The 12,042-nt window shown below is 40.1% G+C and overlaps 1 protein-coding gene across 1 annotated transcript; it reads right to left on the bottom strand.

Annotated features, from left to right (window-relative positions):
* Nucleotides 1-1,626: 1,626 nt before the first annotated feature.
* LOC149218493 (uncharacterized) lies at nucleotides 1,627-5,742 on the bottom strand. The gene is made up of 2 exons (XM_089386572.1): nucleotides 4,436-5,742; nucleotides 1,627-3,913 (listed from the first exon to the last, which is right to left on the bottom strand). Exons 1-2 carry the CDS (start codon nucleotides 5,740-5,742, stop codon nucleotides 1,627-1,629), a joined length of 3,594 nt encoding a protein of 1,197 aa, XP_089242698.1.
* Between the last annotated feature and the right edge of the window lie 6,300 nt (nucleotides 5,743-12,042).

The raw sequence follows: 12,042 nt of genomic DNA on the forward strand, positions 1-12,042 counted from the left end.
AAAAAAATAAAAATTACTATATATATATATATATATATATATATATATATATATATATAATTAAGTAAGTAAAAATAGAGAAATTAAAAAAAAAAAAACATAGCAAAAATTGGGAAAAAAATTAAAAAACTAGTAAAACTAATATTAAAAAAAAACCAAAAAAAAATTCAAATTAAAAAAAAAAAACCAAAAATATGCATATTTTTTATTTAAAAAGGAATGTAATTATTTTTTATTAAACATACATATTTTATTTAAAAAAAAATAATTTTTTTTTTTTAAACAATCTTTTTCTTTTTGTTAAAAAAAATTATAATATATATATTTTTTAAAAAAAATTATTTTTATTTTTATTTTTTATTTAAAAATACAAATTATTAAACCTACATTTTATATTAAAAAAAAAAAAAAAAAAACACCTACATTTTATATTAAAAAAAATATATATATTTACATTTTTTTTAAACAATCTTTTTTTATTAAAAAAAATTATAATTTTTTTTTTAACAATTTTTTTTTCTTTATCTAAAAATATAAATCATAAAAATATTTTAATTTTTTTTAAACGAATTTAATTTTTTAATTTAAAATTTAAAAAATTATTTGAAAAAAATTAAAAAATTAACATTGGCTTTTTTTTTCCTTTTTTTTTTTCTTTTTTTTTTTAATTAAAAAAAAAAAATCGGTGGCCCTCTACCCCCCGGCTGTCCGTGGTGGCACGACCATGGGCTAAGGGGCCCGCATGCAAGCCCTCCGCCCCCCGGGCACCCGGGCGATTCCGGGAATCGCTCGCCCACCCCCGGTCCCCCGCAGTGGTGTGGTCGTGGACGGAGGGGCCTGCTTGGGAATCGCCTGCCCGCCGCCCAGCTGCCCGTGGTGGCACGGCCATGGGCAGAGGGCCTGCACGTAGGCCCCTGCACCCACGACCACGCCACCACATGCAGCCAGGGGACGAAGGGCCACCGATTTTTTTTTTTTTTTAATTAAAAAAAAACCAATGTTAATTTTTAATTTTTTTTTTAATAATTTTTTAAATTTTAAATTAAAAAATTAAATTTGTTAAAAAAAAAAAATTATGATTTATATTTTTAAATAAAAAAAATGTTTAAAAAAAAATTATAATTTTTTTTTAATAAAAAAAAAGATTGTTTAAAAAAAAATATAAATTTCAAAAATTGTTAAAAAAAATTTATAATTGTTGTTTAATAAAGAAAAAGATTGTTTAAAAAAAAAAAATTAATTATTATTTTTTATTTTTTTAAAAATAAAATATGTATGTTTAATAAAAAATAATTACATTTTTTTTTAATAAAAAATACGCATTTTTTTGGGTTTATATATATATATATATATATATATATATATATATCTATTTATTTTTTTCCACTGGAAAAATCAGTAACTTTCATTAGTTTTGAAAATTACATATAGCAGATGCCGAGGCATTACTTGTATTGTTCATAACAAAAACCAACTTTCATAGTGTTGTTCTGTAGTCATCAAACAAACTGTTCTGTGTACATTCATCTGTCTGTGCTTAATATCTATAAGAGAGTTCTATTTATATACATTCCATGTTCTATGTACTTCTGATATCCAAAAAAAAAGAAACAAAATCGCCATAGCCTATTCGTTGCTGGGACTGTTGTCCCTTTGATCTCTATGTTCTATGAATGGCCTGTGATAGAACTGATGCACCTCTGCTCCATTCTGCTCCACTGTTATCCACTCGCCTCGGGGAAGTGCCGAGGCCTCTTTGGATAATTTGTCAGCCTCGCTGTTATGCTCTCTGTAAATATGCAAACATGAGCATTGGTTAAAAGCTGCTTTGAGAATGAGTGTATCATGTAGCAAGTTACTGAGAGTGTGTGTATGACAATTTGTGATATTGTTGATCCAGTTTATAACCACCATAGAGTCCCCAAAAATATTGATGCTGGTATGCTGATGTGTTAATGCAAAATGGAGGAGGCTGTGTACAGCAGAGAGTTCAGCGAAGTTGTTTGTTCCATTGCCTAAGCCTATTTTGACAAGGAATCGGTGGTGATCATTAAGGTGCAGAACAAACCCCCCGCCACATCCTTCCTGATTTGCTGCTCCGTCGAAAAATGCCCACGGGATGGTTCTGTCAAATTCGGGCATAGGTTGAATGGATCTCGGGCGAGGGGGAGGAGGGTCCGGGATCTCATGATATGCTGAAACAATGGAGGCTTCGACCCTGCCCCATGATATAATTCGATCCTCAAATATGGCCCGATTTCGGGCAAGCCATATAAACCAAGTAGCCACAGGAGGAAGGTTTTGTACTTTGGTTCCCGGGTGGCTGAGCGACCAAGTATCCCATGCATTCCTGATATCATTTCCTCTCCAAATTGCTGCAATTCCCAGCTGGTTGCATATGTTATTCCACAGGTTTATGATTACAGGGCATAGAAGGAAAATATGATCCTGAGTCTCTGATGCACTTTTGCAGAAAATACACCATGATGGGCCACATAATGCTCTGTGGGTGAGGTGTTCACCTGTGGGCACATTGCCATAAAGAGCGCACCAGAAGAAAAGTTTAGACCGGGGAGATGCCTTCAGCTTCCAAATAGCATGCCACCAAGGCTGTATCACCTCAGGCATTCTATGAGATATGAGCGCAGTGTATCCCAATTTTGGTGCATATATACCATGGTCGGCATAGCACCAAATGAGTTCATCCGGGCCTTGCTTAATTCGAACATGAGATTCAGATAAGGCCTCCGTGTATCGATCCCATTCCTGGTGCCAATGGATAGGGAGGTTCATTTGCTGAGCAGATTTCCAGGCTTGTGAAAAAATATCCGAGCGCTGTTGGTCTGCAATTTGTGCAAAATGCCGAATATCCTGGGCCTGTAAATGCAGTAAAAGGTCTGGACTAAGAATGTGCCTACCCCCACAGTTAATCCAGGGATCCAAACCAATTCTGCCCGTCCACCCATCATTTATGCGCCAAGCAAGATTGTTCCGGATGAGAGGAAGGGATAGAATTAAGGCCTTCCAAACCGAGGAGCATCCCGATGTTGACCAGGTAGGGAAGCGGGCCCAGTCCAAAATATTATGAGGCCAAATGTATTTAAAATAAACTACCTGTGTCCAGAGATTTTGTCTGGTCAGCAGTGTCCATCCCATCTTGGCAGCCAGTGCTTTTGCAAATTCAGGCAGTTCCTTGAGCCCCCATCCCCCCCACTTTTTAGGCATAGAGATCTTCTTCCATCCGATCCATGCAAACAATCGTTTGTCCTGATTCCCATTCCAGAGATATCGATTACAAATTTGTTGAAGTCTCCCCAGGATGTTCCTTGGGATCCATGCTAAGGCCATCCAGAAGACCGGGGTGGCTTCTAATACAGACTTGATAAGCACCAGTCTCCCAGCCCTGGAGAGATATCTGAAGCTCCATCCTGAGAGTCTTTTTTCCAATTTGGCAGCCAGCCAGACCCAGTCAGCAATCCTTTGACAGGTAGGTTTCAGATTAAATCCCAAATATTTGAATCCTCTATCCAGGGGGTGAACTGCATATGGAAAGGATTGTAAGCCAATCTGTGTCTCCTGTACCGATGTGCGGGCACAGGTGATGGTAGATTTAGTCTGATTTGGCATCATACCAGTGGCAGATGAAAAAAGATGGAGAATCCTTGAGAAAGATCGAGAGTCTCGAACACTGCCATTTAGAAGAATGAGGACATCATCTACAAAGAGTAGATGAGTGAGATAACAAAGGTCAGAGATGCGAAGTCCCCCAATATCTCCAGATCTCTTTGCAGCTTCCATAAGTCGACTGAGACCTTCCATGACCAGCAGGAACAGGAGGGGTGATAGAGGACACCCCTGCCTCAGACCCCTGCCCGAGTGAAAAAAGTCTGTGGCCGAGCCATTGATAAGTATACTGAAGGATGGAGAAGTAATGCAGGCCATGATCCAGGTTATGAAAGCATGAGGGAACCCCAGATGAATGAGGATCATTTTGAGGTAGAGCCAGCTGACACGGTCAAAAGCTTTAGACAGATCAATTTTTAAGAGGATGGCTTTTAAGTTCTTCGACCATATGGAATGGAGGGCTTCTTGAGCTAGTCCAATGGCCTCATGGATCTGTCTGGATTCGAGAAAAGCAAATTGCTGAGGGGCGATAGAACGGGAGAGGATAGGCCTGAGACGATTAGCAATGGTCTTGGATATGATTTTATAGAGGCAGTTACATAAAGATATGGGCCTGTAGTCATCAAAGGATGCCGGGGAGTCAGATTTGGGGATGAGAGCGATAAAAGTGGAGTTGATGGCATGGTAGATTGATCCAGTAGATCGGCTTTCTTCAACCACCTGAAGTAGGTCCTGTCCCAATACATCGAAGAAGGCGGTGTAGAATTCAATGGTCCATCCGTCTGGCCCAGGGCTTTTGTCTTTTTTGAACCATTTCAGAACTCCTTCCAGTTCTTCAGCAGTGACCGGATCAGTTAAAGTCTCCACATCTTCTTCCTCTACGAATCTCGGAAAATGATTAGCCACATTGATAATATCAAGTAGATTTTCATCTCGTGTGCTCCTGTAGAGGTTCCTGAAATGGGTGATACCCAGTTGAGCGAGCTTATTGAAATTGTCTGCAATATCTCCATCCGGTGTAGGGAGCTTCCAAATAGTATTAGATACTTTTCTGCATTTTGCAAAATTATGGAAAAACTTTGTGTTGTCATCCCCAGCTTGTATCCATAATGCACGACTCCTTAATCTAATAGATTCCTCTCTCTCTTTGAGGATCTTTGCTTTTTGATTCTCCAGGTCTATAAGCTTACATTTCTCAGAAGCTGACATGAAGCCCTGCCCTCTGTCATCAGTGAGAGAACATAAATCCGCTTCAATCTGGGAGAGTTGTGCAGATTCCCGATCCCTTTTCTCCCTTGCCCAATTTATAGTCAAATGTTTGATTTCAGCCAAGTTCCTGCAGAATCCTTTGGCAAGAGGAACCGTGTCATTGATGGGATGCGAGACCCAGAAGTCCTTAATCAGCCGGATATAATCCTGATCCTTCAGCCAAGAGGAATTGAATTTAAAGGGCGCCTTGGGCTTCCTGAATGGACCCTGGATCTCCAGGTATATAGGATTGTGATCCGAAATCCCCCCGGAACCAACCCATTGACGATAGAGATGAAGGCGCTGCAGGAGAGGGCCCTTTAATAGGAATCTGTCAAGTCTACGAGCAAGTGCAGCATCCCCAACTCTTCGGTTTCGCCAGGTAGGTAGGAGTCGCTGCAATGGAATATCCGCAAATTCAGATTGCTCCAGCAGATTGGTCATATAGTCAGTGATAGAGTCAATTTGTGCCTCTGAGCCCCAAGACTCCCTGAATCCCAGGGAGAAGTTGAGGTCTCCTCCAATAATGACATTGTCTTCATTCAGCAGGGGGAGCTGAAGGGTGTTCCTCCAGAATGATTCTCGTTGGGAACAAGGAGCATATACGTTAACCAATCTGAGATCCATGCCGAGGTCAGCCGAGAAAAAATCCAAACCAATGAACCCTGCTCCTCCCCAGGTAGATATAGGATTGATGGAGCGAGGGTTTAATCCAATGGCTAGCCCCCCAGATCGTCCCACGGCATCATTTGCATAAAAACTCCATCCTGGGACCATAGCTTGCATTATACGAATAATTTGTTCAGCTGAACAGAGGGTTTCCTGAAGCATAATAATGTCTATAGGCTCAGATTCAATGAGCCTCTTCATGGCTAGTTTTTTGGAGGAACTAGCCAGTCCTCTGCAGTTAAACGATAAACACTTCATGGGGGAACACCTCTCGGGGTGTGTCCTGCTCTAAGAACCCCGTCAATGGTCGCTTGTCGGCCAGAGACCACCTCTGCCCCAGCTTGTTTGATGGCTTTAGAAAGATGGGATTTTCTCCCTCTGGAGTTCATCGATGCCCCCTCAGGAAAGACAATGCCCAAACCCGAGTGACCAACAGCCGAGTCTTTTGGAGTGATCCGAGATCGGAGGAAATATGGGTGAGGAGGGGAAGAAGGGCGAGGAGGGGAGTGAGCCACATGAGATGAAGAAATGATAGATTCAGTGCAAGTAAGCGGGGATGATAAAGTGCAAGGAATCATAGGAATGTGTGTAGGACCAGAGATATGAATACCATCAAAAGACGAATGCAAAGAAGTGATAAGAGTAATAGGAATCGTACCCGCTTCTGCCGCCGAACGAGCCCTGGTTTTGGGTGGCGAGGATCTCCGGAGCCCATCATCGTCCACAGGGGCAGAGACCGAGGGGGCTGTTCCAGCAGAAGGAGGTCGCGAAATTATGGGGGAAGCCGTCCTGGTAGATGCCGGAGTACCTTTCGCCGAGTCTGTAGCTTTCTTGTTGAGTGGGCAATCCTTCGCGAGGTGTCCCACCTTATGACAACGCCTGCATCGGAAGGGAACCCCTTCATAATCCAGCAATTGTACACGAATGCACCTTCCCCATTGCAGCGTGATCTGTTCTTCAAGCCCATCTCGAGTGTCCAGATGAACCAAGACTCGAGCAAGTGTTCGATTCCCGGATTCCACATAGGTGCGGTCATAATCCAAATATGTCCCCAGGGCATTGCCAACCCTGATAAAAACTTCCTCGTCCCAGAAAGGAATAGGTAATCCAGGGAGTCTAACCCAGATTGGACCGGCGCCGAGCTGCTCGCGTTCTGGATCGAAGAGGGGATTCCAGCGTTTGAGGAGTACCGGGGCCATTTCGATGTGCCAGTATCTCCCCAAAACAAGATTTGTTAGGCAGACCTTGGAGAATTTTAATGAGAACCATCCTCTGGGGAGGACATGAACTTCAGGAAGATCAAAAAGTACACCTCCCCAGATCTCATTGACCCACATATCAAGCCTCTGTTTAGAGTAAGATCGGCCCCTGACGTGCCCTACCAACACTGTGTTCGCGATGTCCATATAGTCTCCCAGAGGCTTTGCTTCGTCGAACTTGATCGATATATCCCTCGCCGTCGACCTGACACACTTAACCTTCTTTATGCCGGTGCGGGGGGCCGACGGGTGATCCACCAGCGGATTAGAGATACCTTCCCGGGGGCTAGGGTTAGTGGGAGGAGAGGAGACAGCGGGCGTCTCAAACCATCCGGATGGTCGAACGCCTGAGACAGATGGATGAGACACCGGAGGTGGTCTCGGAGGAATGTGGAACACCTCGGGGATGGACGCCAAAGGGTCGAAAGCGGGCGATGGGGGGGTATTGGAGGCCAGAAATTGCAGAGACCCGGGTGAGAGCGGGGGAACTTCGAACGGCGGAGAGACAGGAGGAATCACTGCTGCAGAAGATGGTGTGGGAGCCGGAAAATGTTGATGCGCCGGGACAGAAGAGGAAGCGGAGTGGGATGGCTGAGAGTGAGAAAAATGAGGGATCCCGAAAATAATATTCTCCGGCGAGGGATCCGCCGAGTAGTCCACCGCTTCCTGCTCCCAGTCATCCATAACTGTAAAACTGTCGGAGACCGAAAGGGACAGGCGAGGGTTCCAAAGTGAATGCAGCAGCTGGTAGCAGGACCGTGACCGTGACCGCCGCGTAGCTGTCGATCCTATGCCCTACGAACCGCCGTTGAAAGCTGAAGCCCCATCGAAACCGCAGGTTGCTGTAGAAACCCTAACCCTTCCCTTCACGCGCTCCTTCCATCGATCTGCCGTTCGTTTCATCATCTCCGCTCATTTCCTATATATATCTATTTATATATATATATATTTGTTTTTTTTAATATTAATTTTACTAGTTTTTAATTTTTTCATTAATTTTTTTTTTTTTTTTTTAAACTAGTTTGTTTTTAATTTTTTTTTTGCCTAGTTTTTGCTAATGTTTTTTTTTTTAATTTCTCTATTTTACTTATATATATATATATATATATATATATATATATATATATATATATAGAATTTTGTTTTTTTTTTCCAAATTCTTTTATGGTTTGTGAGATAATTTTATTTTTAACATTTTTTTATTTTTTTATTTTTAACTTTTATATATATTTTTATATTTGTTTTTTAAGTAATCAACATTTTAATCTTAATTTTAGTAGTTTTTAATTTTTTTGTTAATTTTCTAATTTTTTTAGATCTAGTTTGTTTTTAATTTTTAATTTTTACTTTTTTTTTTTGTTTTTTATTTTTTTTTTTTGCAATTTTTTTTTTATGGTTTACAAGATAACTTCTTTTTTTTTTTGGTTAAATTTTTTTTTTTACTATTTATTTGTTTATAATTTTTTTTTTTAGTTTTTTAATTCTTATCATTAATTTTGTTTTTTTTACATTTTTATGATTGATTTTTTTTTTTTTTTAATTTTTAATTTTATTTTTATTTTATGTTTTGATTTTAGTATATATTTTAATTGATGTTTTGTTATTTTTTTCTTTTACCTTTTTTTTGTTTTGTGTTTTTTCATTGTTTTAATTTTAATTATTATTTTTTGTTTTAATTTTAATTTTAATTTTTAATTTTTTTTTTAAATTTAATATTTTTCAAGGTCATGATAAAATATTTTACGCCACTATTTCGAAATGTTGAAATTTTACTTTTGAAAAAAAAAGTGTTTTCCCAGCATTAACACTTTTTGTTTTGAGGGTGTTTTTTGGATAATTTTTGCGCAAAAAATTGGTTTTCACTGCCATTTTTAAAACATGTTGAAAATTTACCCAAGAAAAAAAAAGGTGTTATTCCAACATCAACACTTTCGTTTTTAGCACTGTTTTTGATGTTTTTTCGGGGTTTTTTGGCCAGAGTTCCCGTTTTGAGTTTATAGTTCCCGTTTCAAAGTTTACATTGTTTGGTTTGATGTTGTAGGGAAGGCGACACTACTGAAGAACTCAGAGATCTCGTCCTTGGTGAAGCCACCTGATACTGTACAGTTGTGGGTGTGGTGTAGTTGGTAGGCCCAACCGCTTCATGACCTCTGCTGAAATGAGGTTCTTTTGGCTACCACTGTTGACAATGAATTGCAACGGTGAACCCTTCACCCACATTTGTGAGTGGAAAAGATGCTCTCCCTCCTCTGGATCTTCAAGCTCATTCTTCTGGATCTTGTCGGTGGAAACAATGGCGTTGGGCTCCGCATCAATGACCTGCTTCCCTTTGCCATTCCCCTTGTAGGGTTTTGACTCAGGGTCAGAACATGCATCTGATTCTGAAGCCTTCAACTCGGCCACCAGCGACTGCTTTGTCCGACACTCACTTGTGTTCTGAGTGGGGCTCTTATGGAACTCACACCACTTTCCTGTGTCCTTATTCAACTTCGTGGTGTTGTTCTTTTCTTATGGCTTCGATGGGTTGCCTTGGGCTGTCCCGTCTTGTCTTTTTCCTTGGTTTCACAGTTTGGGGAAGCCTTTCCCTTGCTTCGGATTCGCAGATCCAAAGTCTCGCTTCTTCTATTTAAATGTTTGCTCGATCTTGACAGCGTATTGGTATGCGGTGCCAAGCGATGAGATTTTTAGGAACTCCATCTCATCCTAGATGTATCTATGTAGGCAGCTACGGTATTTGAGTACCAGATGCAGCTCAAAATCTTTGATATCCAACTGTGTGCGAAGGGTATGAAAAATGTTGGTGAACTTCAGCACATCTTGGTCCCTTCCCTGCTGTAGTGTGGTCCACTTTATGTCTTTGTCCTCATGGCTTTTGGCAAAGTAGTACTGCTCCTTGATGGCATCCCGGAATGAATTCCAAGTGGGTGCGGTTGAAAATAGTGAGCCCATACTTTCATCCTTATACTCGCAGTATGTTTCCCACCAGTCCTTGACATGGGGGGCTGCTTTGAGAAGAGCGAAAATAATCTTTTCCCGACTGGAAAAATCATGAACAGAAAAATACCCATCTAGCAGATTTAACCATTTATCTACAGCATCTACGTCTATTTGACCTTCAAAGATGGGGATTTCAAAATTAACTTGTACATTAAAGGGTGTGGCATTTCCAGAGTAGCTGTTGGAAGTCGATGTGTCGCCTCTGGGTAGCCGCTAAAGGATCTGGGCAAAGTTGTCCATCATCGCATTCCTTTATTGCTTAAGGGCTCCTTTGAGCAAGATTTTGATAGGATCTCCTGTCCCCTCATCTTTCTTGTCTTCTGCCATGGGAGGCCATCGGGATTTGCGGGGCTGGTCTTGCAAAGGTTCGACCAATTCAAGCCCTAACTCCTTATATCCTGTCCTCGTTGGGAACATGCAAACAAAAACAAAGAAGAAAAGTAGACCACTCTGATACCATTGATTCGAATTTAAACAGGAACGCAACAAATTACAGAGATAACCATAAACATAGAGATGAAGTGGAAATAATACTTGATATCGTTAAGGTAATATACTAAAATATGCTTATAGATAGAGATGGAAATAAACTAGCTAGGGAGATGGTAGCTTATCTATGAGAAGAGATGTGACAGCTACATTCCTCTGAACTATCTTACAATGAGGCGCGAAGGCCTATTTATTGTTGAGAAACAATTGAAAACCCTAAACATCCAAAAACTTAACCCTAGAAGATGAAACACCAAACTGTGGGCCCTGTTTGGGTAAATTGGTACATCAACTTCCTGGGGTTGTAACTTTGGCATACGATCTTCGTTTGACATGAACAATATCTCGTTAGAAATATCTATCCAAGAACTACAACTTTGAGAAGAGCAACATTTGTCCATGCAACATTTGTCCATGGACCCATGTTGCTCCCAATTTTCCAAAAAAACGTTGTTTAGGACCTCAAAATGACTCCAAAAGTTTAGGACCCGAAAAATGCTAAAAATAGTAAATTGTGCTACAATTAAGGAAACTGAAAAGCTGAAAGAGAGTTGTGGGGGTCAAAGTGGGATAGGTGGGTGGCCACCAACATCCACCTAGATCATTCCTCCCCCCTTAGGAAGCAATGGTCCTGTTGTAACATGTATATTGTTGTTTGTTTTATTCATTGTTGTATTCAAAATCACTTGAAAAACATTTTGAAAAAAGGTAAGGCAAGTATATCAGATATCAAAATATAAAAGAAATGAAGAAATATATCGGGTTTTACAAAGGAAACGAGTGTTAAAAATGAACATCGGACCTGAAATATATACACTATGCTTTATAAAGAGCATTGGGTCCGTTGCATCATAGAACTATGAACGTTAGACACCGCCAATTGCGATTTGCGATCACGGGTCAGACCCGAAATATATACATTATGATTTATAAGCTTCGGCGGGTCCGCGATATTGCATAACTCTATCTATCTATCTATCTATCTATCTATCTATCTATCTATCTATCTATCTATCTATATATATATATATATATATATATATATATATATATATATATATATATATATATATATATATATATATATCTGTGTGTGTGTGTGTGTGTGGCTATTTTGATTGTGATATGGGTGGGCCAGACCCCAAATGATATATAACGTGTTTAATAACTCCGGCGGGTCCATTAACCGCCTTATGTATATGTTCAGAGTGACGATTGCGATTTGCGATTGGGTTCCGGACTCGATATATTTATTAAATTGCGATAATTCCTTTTCAGTTTCGCTTTATGTGTTTTGCATCGATTTTGTTGTATAAACGGAAAATTAGTGTTAAAGCCGAATCCGAAGAAAAGGCGAGTTTTCGGGCAGAGCAAAAGCGGTAGATGGTTTTATTTGGAATTTACCCGATTCCACTCAGCATTCAACACGTAGTAGTCAGGCGGAGAGAGGAAACCACCCATTTCGGGCATGTATTCTTCGGGCTTATGTATCGCCCGAAACCTTTACAGACCATCCGATCTGAAAAGCGTAGATCAATGGTGGGGATGAATCGGCGGGAAGTATACCTTGAAAATTGTGCGAAGGTGAAAAAAGCGTGTTTTATCATATATTTTCATTATAAAAGGTTTACAATAGAAAGCGCAGATATAAAGGTATTACGCCAAAGTCCAACATTTCCATAGTTATGCGGCCTAAGGGTGCATAAGTTAAGGTTTTACAGTGATTTTCGGGCCGATTGTGATTTGTGATGGAAGT

This window comes from Pinus tabuliformis, chromosome Q (genome assembly GCF_031772625.1).
Source record: "Pinus tabuliformis cultivar Carrire ecotype Pingquan chromosome Q, CPIR1, whole genome shotgun sequence".
NCBI lineage: Eukaryota > Viridiplantae > Streptophyta > Pinopsida > Pinales > Pinaceae > Pinus > Pinus tabuliformis.

Coding starts and splice junctions, on each gene's coding strand:
- LOC149218493 (XM_089386572.1), bottom strand. CDS start 5,742: ATGAAGAGGCTCATTGAATCTGAGCCTATAGACATTATTATGCTTCAG. Junction 3,914..4,435: donor CTGGAAGGAGTTCTGAAATG/GTTCAAAAAAGA, acceptor TCCATCCTTCAG/TATACTTATCAATGGCTCGG.